Source organism: Leuciscus leuciscus, assembly GCF_965113295.1.
Source record: "Leuciscus leuciscus genome assembly, chromosome: 6".
NCBI lineage: Eukaryota > Metazoa > Chordata > Actinopteri > Cypriniformes > Leuciscidae > Leuciscus > Leuciscus leuciscus.
Window position 1 is genome coordinate 8,654,197 of NC_138730.1, and position 23,912 is coordinate 8,678,108.

General features: G+C 37.8%; 1 protein-coding gene across 2 annotated transcripts in view; it reads right to left on the reverse strand.

Annotated features, from left to right (window-relative positions):
* Positions 1-23,912, reverse strand: part of cacna1eb (calcium channel, voltage-dependent, R type, alpha 1E subunit b) — a 99,211-nt gene that overhangs the window by 28,878 nt on the left and 46,421 nt on the right. For both annotated transcript variants that reach the window (XM_082171919.1, XM_082171918.1), the window contains exons 15-27: positions 22,408-22,477; positions 21,674-21,791; positions 21,451-21,518; positions 20,843-20,910; positions 15,449-16,180; positions 14,894-15,168; positions 12,190-12,349; positions 11,952-12,081; positions 9,402-9,461; positions 8,916-9,022; positions 5,736-5,832; positions 4,170-4,330; positions 2,990-3,127 (exon numbers count right to left, since the gene is read on the reverse strand). In XM_082171919.1, the coding sequence (XP_082028045.1) occupies positions 2,990-3,127; positions 4,170-4,330; positions 5,736-5,832; positions 8,916-9,022; positions 9,402-9,461; positions 11,952-12,081; positions 12,190-12,349; positions 14,894-15,168; positions 15,449-16,180; positions 20,843-20,910; positions 21,451-21,518; positions 21,674-21,791; positions 22,408-22,477 (2,184 nt within the window). The remainder of the gene's footprint in view (positions 1-2,989; positions 3,128-4,169; positions 4,331-5,735; positions 5,833-8,915; positions 9,023-9,401; positions 9,462-11,951; positions 12,082-12,189; positions 12,350-14,893; positions 15,169-15,448; positions 16,181-20,842; positions 20,911-21,450; positions 21,519-21,673; positions 21,792-22,407; positions 22,478-23,912) is intronic.

A 23,912-nucleotide genomic window follows, 5' to 3' on the forward strand; every position in this document is an offset into this window, starting at 1 on the left:
GATACAAATTAGAATTAGATTTTTTAAAGAGAAATGCCGGAGGAGCTTGAGTTTATTACCCAGCCCAACTCTCACCTAAGATTACACTACTCCTACATCTTATGTCATGCGTCAGGTCAGAGGTCACTCTTCCACCCGAACTCCACTCGCGTACAGCCATTACCGGAAGACAGTGATTATAAAGTTATAAATATGGATATTTTTCTCACAAAAACGCATCACTTCACTTCAGAAGGCCTTTATTAATCCCCTGGAGCCGTATGGATTACTTTTATGATGGATGGATTTACTTTTTTGAGCTTTAAAAACTCTTATTTTCTTACATAAAAACTTGTATTTTATATTTTTCAATATAACTCCGACTGTGTTTGGTTGACATAAGAATGTCATATACACCTAGGATGGCTTTAGGGAGAGTAAATTATGGGATGATTTTCAATTTTGGGTGAACTTTAACTAGTTTTCTATAATGTAATGCCAAGGTAATATAACACTTAATATACGTAGTTTTATAAATGTACATACAATTTCTTTAAAAATGTAAATATAAAAAAGTTAATAACTGTCGAAACGTGTAATCACAGTCTGTAAAAGAGTCAAATCTGCATCATTAAATCTCTTCCTGCTTCTTCATAGACATGCTACTCAACCCAAACTGAATTCATCAATGACAGTCCACATTATTATCAAACACTGATTCTTTACATCGGCTATTAAATAAACATCTCTCCACATGGATCCCAAATGTACGTTCGTTTCGGCTGTAACCCTGTAACACACGAATCGTAACAAACAGAGGTGTCATGAGGTGTCATGCCCCATTCTGGTTCTAAACTGATGTTTTCCAACAGGTCAAAACAGCGGACTATACTTCAGAAGTTAACTGTGAACTGCTATCTGGCACAAAATCTTCAAGCCACCCATAATATCTGAACACGACTAAACAATTTGGCTGGCTAATCACAAGGACCAATTTGCACGTCAATAATTACCATAATTGGAGAAAATCATTGTATTAAAATAAGATCTGTTATGAAATCCACTCAAAGAAGGGACTTGCAGAACTTGCAAAGGTTTTAGGAGATATGTGAGCATTTATCCAGACTCTACACACAGTTTATTATTGGACCATTAGCAGCATCACGGCTCTAATAACTGCATGACCGAAGAAATGTTTCTTTCGGAGGCCAATGTTTCTGGGCTCTCTGAATCTACTTCATAAATCAAATGATGGAATTAAGCCATTTAAAGAACAGATAAATCTTTTAAAAATTGCAACAACTACAGTTCTCTATTACCCACATCCAAAATTGTAAAATATTACATAGTAGAAGCAAACTGTGCTTTGAGTCGATCAGATGCTTGGGTGACTTCGTTCCCCTCGAGATTGCTTCTATTTAAAGTAGTTCGCCAACACAATCTCATGGCCATTCATAACCATTTTATGTTTTGACGAATTGGGGGATAATTGATATGATTTCTAACAATCTCATTCATATGTTTTTGTATGATCTGCTTGCGTCCCAGTGATGGTAGGTTTGAAGGTGGGGTTAGGGGTGGACCTTCATGCTTACTATTTTCTGATAATCGTAAATTTCTGTACGATTCACATTCATTCGAATTCGTGCAAAATCACGACCCCACAACAGTTATTCTTTCCTGTGAGATCAGGTTGTAGTTTGCAAGTAGGTTATTTTCAAGCATCTTGGAGAAGTCGCCACAGTTCTTCTTGGATTCTCTTCATGTAACCCTGGACTGGTTTGATGATGATGAGATCATATCTCCATGTGGGCCATACCATCTGTTGTATGACTACTTTTGTTCAGACAAAAATTTCGCCTATAATATTTGCAATTGCAATATTTGGAAATCAACAATTGATATTTCCTAATAGCGCAATAAAGAAAAAAACATAAATAACTTTCTTAAAATAAATGTTTTTGTGAAGCACCTAAGACTTTTGCACAGCACATTTACTTATCAAGATTTTAGAACATTTCTGGACAAGTTCTGGTAACTTTTAAGGGATTTTGTTCATTCAACACTGCCAAAGCTTTCACAATGTGGCATCTATTATATTTGAAGAGAAGCCCAGCTCTTTCATGTTTGACACTTGCTGACGTTTCTGGCATTTTTGGATTCGATTTGCTCTCACACACAAGGTTCTCTGGCAAATTGAGGCCCAACGGAATCAAAGCCCAGAGCTGCGTTGTTATGGCTTTCAGTCCTCTGATTTTAGCAGTAAAACCTTGTTAACATATACATTTATTTAAAATGACTTTGAACTGTTTCAGTAAATAGAATATGGTAATTTCGTTCACCATCATGTCTTTAAGCAGGCAGTCATGCATAAAGAAAGGCATTGTCTATATGTGTGTATAACTATAGAACTAAACAACTTGAAAAAAAGAAAAAAACGTATCTTGCATCTCAAGCAAATCTCATACGTTTTCACCTATATTCATGTACATCCCCATTCTCCAGCTCTACCATAACAGGTCATTTTTAGGGCAACCTGTCTGACACCAAAACATAGAGAGCTAGATCTACACTGACACAAATTTCCTTGGCAGATGTGTTACTAGTACTCGAGAAGGCCTCAAAATAGCCCAGCACTGACAGGACTCTTCCTTCCAGAAAAGTCTTCATCCTTCTCAGATCTCCTTCATGTGCAGAACAATCTTGGGAGCTGACCAAAAATGCATCACTTGTTGCCAAATGCTCAGTCTTGATGCTCTGTAAGGTACAGTAAGAAACATCCAGAGCTTCCTACAGCCCTACTTCTCCAAGCCATTGAGTGTGACCTGATATATTAACATGTTATGGAGTGTCTCGAGACCATCAAGCAGTTTCAGCCTAATAGCAAGGCAAACAGAGCTACTGATTTTAAATTATAATTAAATGATGCAGAGGGTGAAGATTTGATGTAAAACAAAAAACAATCAACAATATACAAAGTCCTGTGCGATATATTAATAAGTGGACTTACTGTGGCCAGCCCTCTCCCGTGGACACAGTGAAGAGTGTAAGAAGAGCCCAGAGGACATTATCATAGTGGAACTCGTGTCTCCTCCACTCCCTCTTCTTCACCTCCTTTCTGTCCCTCGCATAGTCAATGTAGTAGCCCCTACACAACACAAAACTATTAAAAACAGGGGCAAACAAGCAAACCAAGAAAATGTAACTGAAAACTCACTGACCATTGCACAGCTTTACCAGAATTTTCCTGTATTTTCTGTACTTTTGAAATACAATAGTTTGATTTACTTTTGATTTAGAAATATTGTAAATAAAAACTTCCCAATCCAGAGAGACTATTTATTTAAACTATTACTCTGCAAAAAAATTTAAGATCCAAAAATGTCTTCTAGGTTCGCAAATTATTGGTTTGGAAATGGTTTTAAAACTACATTAGTGGTAATATGTATATATATATATATATATATATATATATATATATATATATATATATGGGGGCAGTGCCTTCTCAAAAAAATTGGATGAGAAAATGATCCATATTTAGAAAAATAAAACAACGTAAATATTACAAAATGTGACATTAAAAAGGGTATAAATCACTTGTTTTTCTAAAGGAACACTGTCATCAGCAGGTGAAGTTACAACAGGACGCCGCGTCTCTCTTGCCTCCCCCCTGAGACCATTGACTTTAACAGATCCACTAATGCGTACTACATAGTACTACTACTAAGTACTAAAGATGCTTGCCATAAAGGGGTTGAATAATTTTGAGACTGTAGAAGTCATTAAAAGTAGCATTTTAGTTGAATTTGGGGAAACCACTCAAAACATTTGTTGAGCTATTTCAATTACTTTTGTTTGATTTGTTAATTGCAAAGCTAAAAGTCTGTAAATTTCACCAATAATCCTGAATGGCGGTTGAATCATTTCGATTACAACTGTATATTAGCCTCAAGTGTAAGTGTTGTATCATTTTTATCCCGCACTCATACAACTATTTAGGGAATAGAAGGTAAATAGTTGGTAAATAGTTATCACTCTAAGCCAAGATTCATTTTTTTTATTTAGTTTTTCTACAGTCTACCTACAATGTTAGTCATGGTATCTTGCACTAAAACAGTCATAAATTAGCTTGTTGTGAACATTGTCCACCCTCTCTCTTAAAATATATGGCATATGTCTGCACTTACTGGCATTCTTTCTGGGTACCCATTGAGCCATCAGTACAGTAAAAGAACTTTCCCTTAAAGAGCTGCACTGCAATGACAGCAAAGATGAACATGAAGAGCTTGTACACGATGAGAATGTTGAGGACGTTCTTCAGGGATGTGACCACACAATCGAACACAGCCTGCATGACACAAAACATTCAAACAGAAGAAATAATTAATGTGGTTAATCTACATAGCTAATGAGATTTGCATCAGATATGGGGAAACTGTCTGTCTGAGCTAGTATCAATGTTCATATAAAGACTCCTGAAGATAGATTAGTGACAATGTTACACCATTATGTAACATGTTACACCTCATTTCAAATCACCACTGCACACCACTGGTTTAAGGGTGGACTTTACATTATTCACAGACGAATGCCACTGCGTAAAATAGTTATACGTTTTCTCATGAGATAAGGTTGGGAATTAAGTGCACATGACCAGTAACTTCATATGTCTCTGTCATCCCTATCCCCAAAGATCTCCCATCACTAATTCAATTATGGTTTAGTTAAATGGTCTGATGATAATTCTGATAATTCTGGCTCTGCATATTACTGCATATTGATATAAAATGAAAAATGTCAAGTGCTGCATGTTATATTTAGTCTACTTTTAATTATTCACAGAGGGATTACTCATATTTGGACAGCAGAGCGTCCTGATGAATTAATTAATTAAATGTGTTTTTGTGAGACTGTTTCAAAGGAATATTCTTGGAATATTTCTCGACTAGAGTGTTTAAGTGTTTGAAATACATAACACATATAGACTATATACTAAACACTAGTTTATTGCCCCAGCAACATTAGAGTGTAGAATAAACAGACTTAAAATTAGCTTAACTAACTACTGCATAGCATTTTTTATTATAGAGAATAATAGATCAAGGTGGTAAAGTACATGTACTGATTGTAATTTAAATCATGACAACTCATGAATAGAAATAGTTTTAGCATGTTATTGAATATGGCAATGTTACTGCATTTGTTCTTGGCGGAGTAGATCTGCTTCTCTGCTGATCTTGATTATTGCTCCTGCCATTAGATACACAGACATGCAGCTGTGAGCATGTAAGATATCCTGCTGCATAAATAGACATGCTTAAATCCAGGCAGGTGGAGCTGGGGGAGGTGGAGGGACTAAGCTACAGCAAACAATGGACCAGACTATTTAAATACTGAGCAAGAAATCTCATTGGCTGCAGGATCAGCAGAGGCCAATCAGCTTGTGCCATGCGATTATGATGTGACTGCTCGCAGGATGCATGTAAAGGACCCATCCGTCTGTGCCATCTAGAGTTTCATGACTGAACTAGATATTTATGAGAGAGATATATCTGCAGCTTGGACATCTACAAAGGGGGACAGGAACTCCAAAAGGGCGGCCTAACCTGAACCCTTAGGAGTTCCCACCCCGTCTGAAAAAACATCAGTCCTACAGATATTTCAGTGTGGCAGGCAAACTGAAAAAAGGCGGGATGGAGAGGGATGAAAAGCATGCTGATCTAAACATATCTAAAATGTGAAAGAGCAGATACCTTAAGCTTTGGAAGTCTTTTGATGGTCTTGAGAGGGCGGAGAACTCTGAGAACCCTCAAGGACTTAATGGTCTTTATGTCTCTGCCTTTGTTGTTTCTGTGATTAACAAAACATATTAAAATATTTTAATATTTGTTATTTAAAACATTTTTAAAAAGAAAGAAAAAATGCCCACACAACAAGTATTACGGCTGTCAAAATAAAATGTATTGCAATTAATCACATATATTAGTCCCCAAATCACATTTTTTTTACTTTTATATAAGTAACAGCTCTTTTGCATGGAGCGGGTCACATGAGGGCCAACATGTTGAGATCACATGACCAGCTGAATACTACTCACTATATCTTGCTATGTTAATGGATGCTTTTACTCATGAAAAAAGTCATCTTTGTTTGCTGTGAATTGGATACTGAAAGTTGAATTGGTAACTGAAAGATTTGCATTATTCTGCATCCATGCCGCTAGGTGTCAGTATAAGCCGACTGACATTATCGTCAACATATCAAACAAAAAGCTAAGTACACTGATAAGATGGTGCCATTTTAAAATCAGTGTTTGAAAAATGACTAATTCTTTCAAAAACGTGAAGAAGGAATATTTCTTATTATGAAATGTACTAATGGGCAAGAGGTCATGATTAATTGCATACGTTGTGTTTAAATAATGAATCACACTAAATTAACAAGTTAAATCGATAGCCGTAATACATAATGCATAACCTAAGAATATCTATGTATGGCTGATATACTGAGAGAATGAATGAAATTTTTTTCATTAGTACTTGCAAACATGGATCAGACATCACTATATTAACACACACACACACACACACACACACAAACAAACACCCACACAAATAAATGATCGGTGGCATCCGAATGTATATTTAAATGGACAGACAATGAGACAAATGAGAAGCATTTGCTGTTACCCCATTAAATTCCTGGCAGCCACAGAGACACAATCCAAAACAATAACAGAGAAGCATTAAAAGAGAAAGAACACATGAACATCTCAAGTGTGTGTAAAGCCATTAAATAATCAAGCTGAAGTGCCTGAGCTCAACCAGAGCATATGAAAGTGTGGAATATCCTTTTACAGAAATATTTCCTTAAATAACAACACAAACAAATATGCTTTTTTTTTAGGTAAAATGACCCTTAACATTTTTTATAAATTGAGAGAAATCTTATTATCTGCTAATATTTTATTTTTATTTTTATTATTATTTTTTGTCTAATGCTTGGCAGTTTTCAGATCATATTAATAAGATATTACCCGTGGAATTATCTCTGATGTGGACAGCATGAATTTAGGACTCTAAATTGTTCCCCATACAGACTCTTAAAATTAGGACACCACCATTCAACTGAAGATAATATATATTTGAGATCATATTTCACATATATTCTTCAAAATGGCTATCATAAATCAGAAAGTAACTATATATGTGTGAAATTTGTATTTGTACCATTACAGAATATATTAGCAAACATCAAGCATACAAGAGCAGAACCAACCACTGTGGACTTATATAACTTAAATGAAGGGTATCCAAAGTACAGCCCACGGGCCCATAGCCTTCTCTGAATCAGCCCGCAAGATGCTTTAAAAATAGAACAGGATTTGGCCTGCTATTAAGAAAGCATATGAAATGTTTAGACTGCATTTGGATGTTGATATCTCAAATAGCCAAATCTCTTAACACACCACCTCCACTAGTGCAGTTGCCACCGGCTTCTTCTACTGTCCGAGGTCCACACTGATGAAGTTGCACACACAAAGAATGAAGAGATTGTTTGGCTTATCATACATATACTGTACTCTTTTTTTACATTCTATACCCTACAATTAGCTATAGAGCATTTGGTATTAAATGATGACCATACCTGTTTAGCCTGCATAAACTACAAAAGTTAGTAAGTGTGATCCTCTGGACTCCAACCTTCCCAATCTGTCAAATAACACATACACCCACAGGCCAGTCTTTACTTCCTATTCTCGGTCTAGTACTGTTGTCAACAGGAGCCTAAATGTGTGGGCACATTTAACTTTGTTTCGAATTTTCATAGGGAAAATTCAGTAATTTCAGAATCCACGCAAATGGGAATTTCAGGTGAGGGCGAAAGATTTTGCAGTGGATTCATTGGTCATGTAGACCAACATAAAGCTGTTTATTTTTAATACATCGCTACACTATTAACCGTAGAAAATGAACCTTTTGCTAATGTGACTGCACTGTAAGAATGGACGGGTTCGAGTAAAAATAAAGACTTTGATGCTGATGGTCATTAATGACTAGAGTGGCCTAATCTGGGCAGAATATTTGCAGAATTATCCACTGAGACTTGAAAATAAAACAACTAATCAACCACATTCACTCACAATTAATATCCAATTATAGAAGTTCACCTACTTGCCTATATCGGCAAAACTTTAGAATACAGTTCCGTTATTAATTAATAACTTGTGTGTATTTGGAACTGAATTAGGGATTACTCGCTGTCCGAGAGGCGGCTTTCTGTGTGCGTGAGTACTTCACTTATTGCATTTAACAACATTTAGCATTTCACACTTACATTACAGTCATGTGTCCAGTCTACTCTCTGCTTCAACCTAAAACTTGGACTTTTTGTAATTTTTTGGAGAATTAAAATCATGCAGTTATCGCAAGCCGTTGTGATATGCATATCACAATATGTACATTTGTGATAATTTGCTGTATCGTGCAGCCCTAATTCATATAGTTTTACAATCTCTTTATGAACTTTTTGAAGTGACAAAGTGGTAGTCGCGTGGACTGTCAATGGAGGGACAGAAATCTCTCAGATTTAATTTAAAATATCTTCATTTGTGTTTTGAAGACAAACGAAAGTCTTACGGGTTTGGAACGACATGAGGGTGAGTGAAGACATTTGTTTTCATCTTCGGGTGAACTATTTAAGCTGGAAACTGCAGTGAATTGTATTTATAGGTACATTTCTGGAGTTTTGCAAAAATGTAGGTAGGGGAACATATTTGTTTAAAGTTATTCAATGTTATCCGGTCTGGAATATGGAGTTATCCCCAGATGTCTCTAAAGCAAAATGATTACAGGTTAATATTATCATCAGAAATCTGACTTTATGCAAACAACTTGTCACACAAGAAAGATGGATATCACTTGAATACTTACGTCAATGCAAAGGCAATTAGAGCTCCAACCACCACAATAAAGTCTAGAATGTTCCACAAGTCCCGGAAATATGATCCATCATGAAGAATGAGGCCCTGGTCAATCATCTGTAGAAAATGGCATATTACAATATTATAGAGAATATAGAGTATATCATTTTCAGTATAAGTAAAATTCTATATATGTTTACCTATATATCTATATATACAAAAAATATATATAATTGAAATTACATATCACATCTGTCTCTGTGTTGTCCCTAGACTTGAAAAAGTATTAGGGGAGAAGCCCGCACCTTTTTAGCTAATCATAAAGGCTAACTGCCTGTCAATGATTTGGAGTTCAGTTTACTGAAATCGGGTTTGGTGAAATGTCTTTGCATGGCTGGGTTTTGGAAGAGGGCATGTCATGAAGTTATCAAAATTCCATACACCACCTTTAATATAACAGTTATTTAAATCATGTTTGAAGTAAGAAAGCAGATACCTTTATAATCATCTCAAATGTGAAAACGCCAGTGAAAACATAATCAAAGTAACGGAGAACCTGCAAACACAGTAAACAACCATGTCACTTTTATTTACATTTTGGTGTCAAAAGACAGGACAAGACTCGCCATGCTGATTTAATGTGCCCATTTTATGCTTTTTTTGAAAATTACCTTTCATGCAGTGCGTAATATAACTGTTTGTGAATGTAGAGGTTTGAAAAAGTTTTGAAGATTAAAGTAAAAATAAAGTTGCTGTCTCTGAAAAGAAAGAATCACATTCGAACTGTCGAAACGAGTCGTCAGCAATTTCAGTATCACTTCCATCGTTACTGTTCATATCATTGTGTATCAAGCGCCGAGGAAGCCTCCAGAGGTGAAATTCAGATATGGTAATAAACATTTAGTTTACGACCAATCAGAACTGAGTACACCAATCACAACAGACTGGGTCATCTGACCAATCAGAGCAGAGTAGACCAATCACAACAGACTGGGTCATCTGACCAATCAGAGCAGAGTAGACCAATCACAACAGACTGGACCATCTGACCAATCAGAGCAGAGTAGACCAATCACAACAGACTGGGCCATCTGACCAATCAGAGCAGAGTAGACCAATCACAACGGACTGGGCCATCTGACCAATCAGAGCAGAGTAGACCAATCACAACGGACTGGGCCATCGGACCAATCAGAGCAGAGTTGACCAATCACAACAGACTGGACATCTGACCAATCAGAGCAGAGTAGAACAAATCACAACGGACTGGACATCTGACCAATCAGAGCAGAATACCAATCACAACAGACTGAGCCATCTGACCAATCAGAGCAGAGTAGACCAATCACAACAGACTGGACATCTGACCAATCAGAGCAGAGTAGAACAAATCACAACGGACTGGGCCATCTGACCAATCAGAGCAGAATACCAATCACAACAGACTGAGCCATCTGACCAATCAGAGCAGAGTAGACCAATCACAACAGACTGGACATCTGACCAATCAGAGCAGAGTAGAACAAATCACAACGGACTGGGCCATCTGACCAATCAGAGCAGAATACCAATCACAACAGACTGAGCCATCTGACCAATCAGAGTAGAGTAGACCAATCACAACAGACTGGACATCTGACCAATCAGAGCAGAGTAGACCAATCACAACGGACTGGGCCATCTGACCAATCAGAGCAGAGTAGACCAATCACAACAGACTGAGCCATCTGACCAATCAGAGCAGAGTAGACCAATCAACAACAGACTGTGCCATCTGGCTAATCAGAGCAGAGTAGAACAAATCACAACAGACTGGACAGCTGACCAATCAGAGCAGAGTAGACCAATCACAACAGACTGAGCCATCTGACCAATCAGAGCAGAGTAGACCAATCACAACGGACTGGGCCATCTGACCAATCAGAGCAGAATACCAATCACAACAGACTGAGCCATCTGACCAATCAGAGCAGAGTAGACCAATCACAACAGACTGGACATCTGACCAATCAGAGCAGAGTAGAACAAATCACAACGGACTGGACATCTGACCAATCAGAGCAGAGTAGAACAAATCACAACGGACTGGGCCATCTGACCAATCAGAGCAGAATACCAATCACAACAGACTGAGCCATCTGACCAATCAGAGTAGAGTAGACCAATCACAACAGACTGGACATCTGACCAATCAGAGCAGAGTAGACCAATCACAACGGACTGGGCCATCTGACCAATCAGAGCAGAGTAGACCAATCACAACGGACTGGGCCATCTGACCAATCAGAGCAGAGTAGAACAAATCACAACGGACTGGGCCATCTGACCAATCAGAGCAGAATACCAATCACAACAGACTGAGCCATCTGACCAATCAGAGCAGAGTAGAACAAATCACAACAGACTGGACAGCTGACCAATCAGAGCAGAGTAGAACAATCACAACAGACTGGGCCATCTGACCAATCAGAGCAGAGTAGACCAATCACAACAGACTGGGCCATCTGACCAATCAGAGCAGAGTAGACCAATCACAACAGACTGAGCCATCTGACCAATCAGAGCAGAGTAGACCAATCAACAACAGACTGTGCCATCTGACCAATCAGAGCAGAGTAGACCAATCAACAACAGACTGTGCCATCTGGCCAATCAGAGCAGAGTAGAACAAATCACAACAGACTGGACATCTGACCAATCAGAGCAGAGTAAGCTCACAGAAAGGAGGGTTTTAGAGAGACTGAATCTGAATCAGACTCTTTGAGAAATTAGGTGAGGTACAATGTATATTATGAAAAAGGTATTATATATATATATATATATATATATATATATATATATATATATATATATATATATATATATATATATATATATATATATATCACCTTGGATGCATGCAAGCCTATTGTAAGAGACTCCAAAACAAAATTGGGAACATTTAAAAAAGCATAATAGGGGCACTTTAAAATCAAAATACTCAGTCACTACAGTAATCATTATACGAGTCCTTAAGAATTCAATATGTAGAAATACAATAGTTTACTTTATTCCTCTCTGAACTGGCGCACACAGGGTCCTCAGCGGCTAGTGCAATACTGCTGGCCACAATCACCAGGAGAATGGTCATCTCAAAGTACCGCAGGGTCACCACATAGTGGCAGATCCGTCTTATGCTTTAGTTACAGAAAGAAAAATGATTTTAGATGTTAGATTTGTCCCGTTTTGTCATGCATGATATATTGTACAAACAACTAAAGGTGTGAGATTGTGTAAACACTTACGGATTTGTGCTTTTGAAAATGAACATGCTGTCTGGTATGTCAGGTTTAGGGACAGTCGACTGTTCACCTCCATTCTCATCATCATCATCATCATCATCATCGTCGTCATCATCATCGTCAGCTTTATCTGAGTGACTGGCTTCCACATCCTTGAAACTGACTGTGATGGGTTAAATCAAGAGAACAAAACTAATATTTCAGGACTTTATTCACAACCGGTTTAAATCATAAATATAAACAGAACTTGTTTCCAAATAATTTTTTTTATTTTTTTTTTATAAAAATAATAATAATAATGTATATATATCCTTTTTGAAATATTATATATATATATATATATATATATATATATATATATATATATATATACTGTATATATATATATGATATTTCAAAAATGATATTTCACTTGACAAAGAAATCAAACATTTTGATAAATGAATTTAAAAATGCATGAACATTTAAAAAAAACGTGAAAAATGTCCTTGTGAAAAGTTCCTTAAATAATATTACAATAAATACACTTATGTAATGTATTGCTGTGTATTCTTTATGATTTAGTAACTAACTATCTTCGTTTTAGACACAATTGAGTGTGTTGTTGTGGAAAGAGTGTATTCACGTTTATTTGGGAAGTGTTTTTTTGTTTTTTGGGGGGTTTTTTTTGTAGTTTTGACAGGGTTAAATGGTTACAGGTTATTTGAGTGTGCAGTTTCGGGGTTCAGGTTGGTTTCCATCTTAAAATTTGACAGTACCGGTCGCCAGGTCAGATCAGGACAAATCATCTCAGATACAGAGCAAGTTTGGGCGTCAACTTAAAGCCTGTGCAAACTTCTAATCGCCAGACAGTTGAGGATTTAACCCCTATCACCCCTACAGTAAGTCCAAATATTTTTACTTCCCTATTACATAGGGATGTGAAATGCAGTGCACAGTATGTCCGAATTTGCAGTATTTAAAAAATAAAATAAAAATACACAAGAAATACCAGGATGACCTAATACTTTCTCTGAGATTCTGAAGCGTGCATCTGATGGACACTAAACTTTCCCATGGGGCCACAGGAGAAGAGTCGTGAATGGCGGGGGAAGCAACACCACTAATGTGTGTGTCACATGACAGCGCCTGCATGGCAGATGTAGCGTGTCTGGATTGTATTCATACTACATACGTGCATACTTTATAGAACACACTTTGTTAATGTTCGCAAAAGTTCTTCATCAAATGTAGCGATTTCATTTGCTGCAATAAGCAATAAGCTTTGGCTCTGAGTCTGTGAATGGGGTGTAATTGCCAGGGTAATTATATCAGGGCAAATCTATAACTGCAGATAGCTGGCAAGCTTTGTTGCCGGTCTCAAAGTACATATGTTTGGGCTTTCATTAAACATGCATTGAACTGTATAAAGCGTTATTTCTGAACTGTTGTGCCTATAATTTTCTTGGTACAACTCTTTAGACTCTCTGTATCTCTCAGGTTTTGATCTTGACCACGATTTCTTGTGATTTTGATTATCTGAGATGCATCATTCCACTTATGGCATGCACATGCTGAAATATACATGAGCCCATTGTGTAACATGTTTAATATCTGTTTTAAGTGATGTTTAAGCATACATATATTAGGTGTAAATAAACCGAAATGGGATTTACTGTAGATTTGCCTGAGTGAACACTAACCTAGATTTCACACAACACCCAGAACCAAGACTACAACAGCAATAGCACAGAATACTCTAAAGACAAACTGCTCTTTATTTTCTGAGATTGCCACAGGCATTGATGACCCACTTCTGTGTCTCTATAAATGAATCTGTCCTCACTTTAGCAAATTATCCGCTTTTTCAAACAGAATCAATGGCTGCAGTCCACCCCTCCTTCAGGACTCAGCCACCATCAGCCACTGAACTACTTCACTGTTGCACTTTGATCATTAAGAATTTCCTACTGAAAAAACACCAAACACAATGGCCACTTCATTGCTGAAAACTGCTTATTTCAAACTCATACTTCATTCAATGCACTGTATATAATGCACATTGTATTATAGTAATTGTTCTCACACGTATGTTCTGATAAAGTTATACAGAGTAAAAACGTTGTTAAATGCAAATAGGTAGTTCAGATAAAATTATTTTTGGAGATTGCTTGACATGCTGTACTCCAAACATAATTCTGATACTTCTTTTATAATCATTATGCACCCAGCTTTTATGATCTTTAATTAAGAGACATTTTTCTTAATTAAGAGACATTGAAAATGCATTGGAGTTATGCATGACAGGATTTAAATAGTCATGGTAAATCGTGAAATTGTGACCAGTTACATGTCCTTAGATAAACTTGTAAATTGGAGGTGAAAACATTAACATTATAGACTATGCTAACCAAACTTCATTGTATTTGCTGCATATCTGTCACTTAAGAAGCTAGACGTATTAGGGGTTTTATATTATAATATCGAAATTATATTGATTTCACTAAAATTTTAAAGATATTATATTTTTGTTTACTATCAAACTGTTTTGGTTTGGTGCTTCATTTCCAAAGCATCTGAACCTCTAGAAATTGGTATGATATAACAGAAAAAAACTGTACAAGAAGACCAATCTAGAGGAATCATACTCTACACAATAAAGATGCAATTAAAAAAACAGAAGCAGAATGGATGGATGGAGGGAAGAATTGACAGACAGCTCAAATACCACTCATTGGTGCCATTTCCAACAACGGCTGGGATGACGTCTCTCTTTTAATGCAGGTTTCTGTCATACACGCATCCTGGTTAAGATAGCTGCCGTTGTTCTCAATGTCTGAGACTTCCCCTGTGATGTATTTAGATTCTGATGTAAAGTCTTCTTTGTGCCTCAGAAATGGAGTTTCCTGGCTTTCTGCTTGATCCTCCACTCCAGTACAGACAGACTGAAGCTCCTGAAGGCCAGATGCTTGGGAAAGTCCTGTCACATCTCCCACAAACTCCCTTAAATACAAATGTACAGGTGTGAATGTTTGATCTTGAAAAATTATTTCATATAACTTTGCTCTGTTCTGTGCCTTGCAGAACAACTTCAACAAATAGAAAACCAAGCTGGGAGTTACTTCAACTACAGTATAATTGCACCACTAACATTTCTAAATTCATTCATTATTAGTTCTTTACCAAAGCACAACAGTAACAGAATGTCAACAGTAACATAAGGTAAACTAGCATGTGAACTTAGTAACTTGCTAAATAAAATTAGCTGTGATGGTATTCTTACCTTGTGCATTCCTCCTGGTTCTCAATTTGCTTGCCAGACATTTCAGTTTCATGCATGTGCATCATGTTTTTAGACTGTGTTTCCTCCATTTTACCCTCACCCTCTTCAGCCTGTTTCTCACTGCACCCAAACTGCTGGTGATTCTCTGCATTTCGGCTCTCTGTTCTGGGCTCTCGATGTCTGTGCCGTTTGTGTCGCCCACCCTCCACTACCCCTGCAATGGCGGCAGCCCGAAACTTTCTTGCCACACGATGCTTCCTTTCTGTATTTGAATGGTGGTTATTAACGCTCAGCCTCTCCTCCGGCCCCGATCCCATCAGGGGCAACGGCTCAGACTCTGGAGGTTCAGGGAGAGGAATAGTGATAGACATGGGTGGCTCTGGCAGGGGAATCCCCACAGACATTGGTGATTCTGGCAAGTGTAAAGGGCTCGTCTCAGGGGACATGCAGCTCTGTTGGTGATGATCACTCACTGGAGTGTCCAACTGATCCTCTGTGGGACTGCCAAACAGTACCTCACGACTGGCCATCTTGCGCCGTTTCCGCAGCTGGTTTGTCCTTTGCTCCCAGACGGACATGTTAATCTTTTTGCGTCTCTCACGGCGGCCAGCAAAAGCATTCACAGGCTGCTCTTCCGCTTGTTTGCAAACCGGTTCCTCCTCTGCCTCTGCTGGAGATGGTCGTCCTCGGTGGATAGCCCTCTTCCTGTACAAGTACGGTCTCCGTCTTCTTCTGCGTGGACATGCTATATCTCAGTCACAAGAGTTATATCATTTGCAGCATGCACAATTACAATTCACAGGGGTGTGTGATAAAAATCTGGAAATTAGAATAAAAACAATGGCTATCGATTCAGGCTAAATAAAACAGAATTCAAGAGAAAACCAGGGGGAAATTCTTGCATAAAAATAAATAAATAGAGAAGAAACAATAAGAGAAACAGAGTGCAAGGATCTACATGTCAGCATGTCATTTGGAGTGTTAATGAGATGGACAGTGCAATGATAATGGCAGACACAACAGATAAAAAGATACATAGACAGCTGTACTTACAATTATGTGTATTCTTTTGTTGTCCATGAAATCAAATAAATGATTAATTGAAAATAAGCCATTAGTGTATTTGTAGATAAAACAAACCAAACAATGCATATTGCCAGACTGCACACAAGTCAACTCATAATTCATATAGATGGAAAGAAAAACTCTGACCCCCGTGGTCCCCTGTCTTACAGCTTAACTCCAACCTGAATCAAACTCAACTGAACAAGCTAATTAAGGTCTTTAGGATTACTAGAAAGTATTAGACAGGTGAGTTTGATTAAGGTTTGAGCTAAACTCAAGGGCCAGAGTTGAGTTAAATGTTAAAGGGTTCTTTGGCACTTCAGTACCATTAATGCCACATCACACATTTGTGTGAAATGCACAAACTGTAATCAATGTTTTCGATGAGTTTTATCCAGTGGTTTTGGAAGTATTCTTTTATATGTCTTAATATTGCAATAACTAGATTAATTGTAGGTCGATTTTCATGTGCCCTTTCTCTCATTCTCTCTATGCCCTGAGCAACTCTATTCAGCCAAAACGACTAACAGTTCTACTCAAAACCTACAAGCTTCAGACTAGACAGGTAACCAGCTACAGGGACTGGCTTAACTGTAACTAACTTTAAGCTGTATGTGCCATTATGCAGGCATCTTAGAGAAGAGAGAAACTAGTCAAACAATTTAACTGCACTTGAAATGAAAATGATAATTACTTGTCAACTAGATGTGTTTCTCTGTTGCTCAAAATATTTCACATCTTAGTGATCTCAGAACATCACTGTCTTCTCTACTGACAAAAAGTGCACAGTTGTCCTTAACACATCTGACTAATATGTTAAAGTAGCCAAGCTTCTGTAAACTAATATCTAATATTAAAAACATCTCAGGTTATGACTGTAACTGTTGTTCCCTGGCAAGGGAACGGGATGCTGCGTCAGTTCTCTAAAGAGATATTAAAGCCAGAAGAAACAGTCTTCAGAGTGAGAAAAACCTTCTAATACCAAGGCCAAATACAAAGCTGGTACCGTTGTGTGTGTTTCAGGCCTCAGCCTCAAGGTACCATGGAGGAAATGAGACACCAACGGGTTTCTCCTCAATGACTGACCACCCAAAGGTGTATGGTAAGCAGCTATGGCCACCACATACATTTTTAAAGTGGAGGGAGATAACCCTGCAGAAAACCGATCTTTCAGGGACTCCAACATTGTACCAACTAGGCAATTACTATTATGAGGCCGCTAAGTGCGACAAGCCGGTCCCCAGTCTCCACGATGGGGGGCGTAACTCACTGTACTCTGCTTTTGAGCATTTCTTTCAGCAGGTCAGTATGGTATGCCTGTAACACTGCCATAGTATGCAGAGCAGCTCCAGCTTGACCCGCTGACCGAAACGCCTTCCCCACCAGCGGGGATGTTATTATGCCGGGCTTGGTGGGGAGCGCTGACTTGAGATGAAGTGACGATGAGCACCAGGGAAGTGATAGCCTGCGAGTGTCTCTTCGGACTGGGGCATCATCGTATAACCACACGCCCTTGCACCCACGATAGTCAAATAAGTTGACTTTGAGAGCACAAAGACACACAAAGAATAAGGTTTTCCCCATGAACGAGTTAACGCCAGGGAGATCCTCAAGAAGGGGCAGTCTAGCTGTAATCTGGCCACTGCACGAGTCACACCTTGAGTATCTTCTCACACGCTTTATCATAACAGGAGGAGCGCTCTGAGGCAGCGCTCTCACAATCCATTTTAGATGGCTATTTCACTATTTAATCCCGAAGAATCAAATGTAGCCAAAGAACGGCCAGACAGTATATTAATACAAGCATCTAACTTCTCAAATTAGATGAGTATTATCTTTAATTCCTTAGCATTAAATGCAGCCATATATCAAACAGACAAGTAAACACGGTCTAGATGAAAGGCTGGGCTTAAATCTTTCAAAAGATCAGCATGGTATGTCTGTAACACAGCCATAGTGTGCAGTGCTGACCTGCTGCTGAAATGTGATTGCCCCCGAGTGTCTCTCTGATCTGAGGCAGTATCGTATCACCACATGCCTTCGCACCCGCGATAGTCGAATGGGTCGGCGTTGAGGGCACAATTACACACAATGTATACTTTTTCTAAACGAGTTAACTCGCTTAAGCGTTTGGGGGTCTCTTGTTTCTAGGGCCAGTGTAATCTGGCCACTGCACGAGTGACCGCCTCGAGTAGTTAACTAAATCGTGACGCTCTGAGACGGCGAACTCACGAGTTTCAGTGTCCTCTGCCCGAGCTGAAGAAGCAGCGGGGCACGCTTTGGTAGTCAGGCAAAAGGACATCGCAATCTGGAGAGAGCAAGCGATAGGGACAGACCCGTCTCTCGCTTCTCAGCCAGATCGACATGCGAGCCCCACGATCGCATTGTGGGTGCTAATCCTTTGAAATAAGCAAAGCGAACGCGAAGCACTTTAACTGTGAACGTTTTACGGTGCTCGCACTCACCGTGCTCAAAAACAAGGGCAGCATACTCTTCCCCCAAACACACAAAGCAAAACTGATGTGTGTCGCATTCAGGCATGGGCAGTGAACACGGAGGCACACAACATTTACTTTACACATCGCTCATATTTTCTTTTCCTTTTTCACTTGTTGAAAAGAGTGAGATAATTTGCTGCACACTGCCTAGTGAAACTAACTCCTAGCAGAGAGACAGAGTCACACACTAGCTTTAGTCACACACATACACACAGTAAGGTCTGAAGACAAAAAGACCTGTTGATGCACCTGTGGGACATCAAATTATAGCCTCTGACGAGAACGCATTCCGATGACGTCACTGTCCGAGGCTATAAAAGTCCAGGAGAATTTCCTTTAAAAAAACAAAAACAACCTTCCTACCTTCCTAGGTAACAATCATGGTTAAAAAAAATCGATGCCTCAAAGGTACAAAAGCCAAAGCCAAAGCCTAAAATAGAGAAGGACCTTCAGGGATTCTTAGCCTTTGCAAATCTTTACTGCATGGTCATCAGAGAGTTACAGTGCAGCCAAATCAATTGCGCCCATTTGTGATTGAAATTGATGCTATATTTGTGATTGTAACTGATGCTATATTTGTGATTGTACTTGGTGCTATACTGACAGGTTATACCCAATGCCTTATTTCTCATAGTCTTTCCCCAAACAGAAGAAAAATAACTAAAATGAAGGCTGCTCAAGTGGAGTGGTGACACTGGCTAAAAGATCTAGTCACTAGGAACTTTGTTTTAATCAAAACTGGATTTGACCTCACTGCTACTTTTCAAACTTGTGTACACTATACAAAATGTATGTCAGATTTTGGCAATCATAAATATTTATAATATGCAAATCAACAGTCTTAGACTGCCTAGTGTGCCATGCTCATGGATTATGACATGCTCATTACTTGCAATGAATTTCAGCCTCCGACTTCTGGCAGTCAGAAATTTTGGGTAGCAGTCCTAAAATGTGACTACTTATATGATGCCAGTCCACAGAGGATCCAGTAGGAGGACAGAAACGAATGCTGCAATTGACATGCCAACTATGATCACAATGCCATTAAAGCGTAAGAACAAAAGAGCATGGATTGATTTAAAATACTCGACACTGTCCAAGTCTTGGTTATGATGTATCATAGGAAAAAGAAACTATCTTGCCAAAAGCCATTGTGAACATAGTCAGATGAAAATCCATAGAAAGAATCCAAAGGGTTTTTGGGGACTTGTTTTGACCTCTCCTCGTTTACTGACTTCTGTGAATTTGGGTTATGTACTTTTGAATCTAAACTCCACTGTCTACTGTACTAAATTAAAGCTTCTAATCACTCAAGCTCTAATAACATGTTGATTTTTTTTTTCTCTTTAAAATAAACACTACTCCCCCTGTGGTGTAGGCACTTGAGTTTCCTAGCAACTCAAGATAGAAAAATTAAAAGTAAAAAGAAAAACAATTAAATTCTTACACCCTCAACAATCAAGATTTAAAGACAAAAGAGAACATGATTGTCATTCCAATTGACCAATTTAAGTGTTTATGTGTTCTTACCTATCAAATTTGACCAGAACCAATACTGATCAAAAAACATGACAGACAAATGGTACATTCATATATGACACTTCTGTTCATGTGTTTGATGGGTCTGAAAAATTACATAGTAGCATAGTGTCATAGTGGTTTAAAAGCATGTCTGAAGCACAATAAGACTTGCATCAGTCAACATCAAATTCTTGCTAGATACTTTGACGGCTTTGTCTTACCAGCTTCTTAATACATGATACGAAACTGCATCCTTAATTTGAAAAATAGCTTATGTCAGAGAAAAAAAAGAAGAAGACAAAAAACTTACTCTGAGAGGCCAAATTCTCTGCTTTTATAACGCTGATTGAAGAACTCTTCTTCCTCCTCCTCTTCTTCCTAACACAAAATATACCTCTTCAATATAACACAATACACTATGAACTAACATTAAAAAAAATTGTTATACTTTTCATTAGTATTACTTAAATACATGAGACATGATACATAATTAAAGATATACTAATGAGAAGCATACATAATATGTTACTATTTTATGGATACTTATCTAGCGCAAAGTCAGTGTCATATTATTTACATGTTTATTAGAAAGCGGTTATGCTATTGTATTTCCTTCAAATATATATTTTTATGTATTTATAATTTAGATATACCTGCTATATAGTAGAATTCATTTAAGGCATGACTTAATATTTTAGATATTAATTTCTGTATTTTTTTAATGTGTAAACTGTAGATTACATTGAGTAATTGGCATGCATGCAGGTTGGTTCCCCCCCCCCCCCCCCCCCCCCCCCCCCCCTTTTTTTCTCCTTTGTTTGTTTTCTTGACATTTTTTACTTCTATTGTATTATTGTAATTTTTTAAAGAAAAGAAAAAGGAAACTGTTATGCAAAGTGTTAAGTTTCATTGTCTTACCTTAGTTAGTTCCTGTGCATTGGCTAGATTATCCACAGCAATGGCCAAGAATACATTGAGCAATGTGTCTGTTCAAAGCATCGTCAAGAATTTAGGTTCTATTTGAACAGATGTTTCAAACTTGCAACACGGTTTTCATGTGCAACAACAAAATTAGAGGGTTTTCCTTCATCTTTTGTCTATTTTTTTTCACATAGAAAATAGTCATGGCTAAAAAGGATACAGTTCCCAAACAAGGTTAAAACAATAAAGTAGATGGAGGACCACATTCCATACTGCACTCCTCCTTGGGAGCGTATCCCATTGTACATCACCTCATTCCAGTCTTCTCCAGTAAGAATCTATGTTGTATTAAGAAATTCAGAAAGAGCAATTAAATGTTGGAGTTGCCACGATCTCAGCCTGTTTTCCCCTGTCTTGTGTCATGTTTTGTAGTTCTTTGTAGTTTTTCTTGTTGATAAGTCTCCCCATGTGTATCTTGTTTCCTCATTACCTTGTTAAGCTTGTTTACCCCTGTACATTCATATCCCTTGTGTTTCACTTATTACTTTGTCTGTTGTTTTACCTGTAATGGTTGCTTCTGTGATCCTCGTGGTTTTGTTCCTTGAGTTCTGTGTTATCTGTTTTACTTTATTTACCTTGTGTTACTTTATTAAAAAAAAACCCTGCTTTTAGATCTTCGCCTGCTTTCTCCGGCATGTTACAGGAGTAAACCTCAATCGAATTGCAAACAGATGGAAATATGATTTCAAAATGGCAGTCACAATGAGGGGATGAGCAAGAAAAATAAAGTGGCTTTAATAAATCTATTATATAGATATTACCAACTGTTAAAAAAAGCTTTGCTGCTAATTAGGTCGAATATGAGATACGTATAAGCCTTTTGAATCAAAAGCATTTAAAATGTTCATGTCCATTGAAGAAAATCACAAAATATAGTAATCTGAAGAGTCATACCTGAAAGACAGTCATGATGGCAGCTGGAAACGTGTCAAAATTAGTTGGAGTGTAATCTTCAAAAATGAACCTGTGGAAGAGAAAGAACTATTTCAACTGATTTCGCTAAAATTACATTTGTGTTTGTATTTTTTTTAATCCTTGTAAGCATCCATATAATTGAACCATTTGGCTGCAAATGTAACCCTTTGTTACTGCATGAAGCACAGATATATTGCTTTACTTCTGCTAATCAGTTGTGGGCCACTATTACCTATAACTGTGTCTATTAATGCAGATTGTCATTCTCACTACTTTGAGGAAAGATTAAGCATGGATCAAGATTTGTTTTACCAACGTTTGTTACATCAGTCATTCACGCTAGAGCTCGGCTAATGTCTACGTTGCATACATGCAATGTTATTGATACAGTTTCCACGTGTTCACTGCAATATATTAGAAAAATACTCTGTAAATAAATATTACAAGTAAAATAATCGGTTTGTTGATGGACATGCACTTGTTGATGCTGATGGTGAGGAATTACAGTTGCAACATCTCATAATGTGCCTCAAACTGAGTAGTGTATCACTGAGAAACGTCCTGCTCGAGTCGTCCTTGCGATGGAGGTTCGGGTTGAATAACTAGTTCTTCCAATGTTTCATCATCGGACTCGCGCTCGGATTGATATGGTAAAATCAACGTAATTGTTTGTTACTGTCTTTAGTTTACGGTGTAGGAAGCCTCAGGACATGCAGACCTGACGTTGTTATGGCAATGGGCGTTTTTGTTTTCGACGCGCAGTAAACCAATCACAACTGACTGAGCTGTCTGGCCAATCAGAGCAGAGTAGCTCGCGGAATGGAGGGATTTAGAGAGATTGATTCATCTGATGAGTCGTTTGAGAATTATTGAAAATGTTGGAATATGCAAATGTATATTATGAGGAAATTAAACAGTTTTTTGACCTTTGATGCATATAAACCTGTTGTAGGAGACTCCAAAACAACATTAGGAAACTTTAAAATAGCATAATGGGGGAACTTTAAACCTAATGTCACACAGTTACTCTGAAACAAGTGTGTGCAAAGGGGAATGATCATGGAGTGATGCATGGAACAAGGTCAAATTAAGGTATCTGATCGACTAGCTAACACACTGTGTCATGTAGTGGCAGGACTAGTTGAGTAGTTGACTAGTTTGGTGCAAACCGTGTGTATGTGCATTAGGGGTGTGCAAAGCAGCCGGTATTTGTATCTGTATTTGTATTTGTTGAGAGAGGAAAAGTATTTGTATTTGTATTTGTATTCGAGTAAATTTCAAAATAGGTGTAAAAATCCATTTTTTTTTGCGTTACACTTCTAATTTACGTTATAGTGTAAGTATTCTTTAATTATATATCAATTATAATAATTATGGATATGCAATATTGGTTGATGTTTTTCCATAAATCCAGCAATGAACATGTAACAAGGAACGTCATTGAAAAGAAAATAACATAACAGCCATTACCTACGTTAATGTTA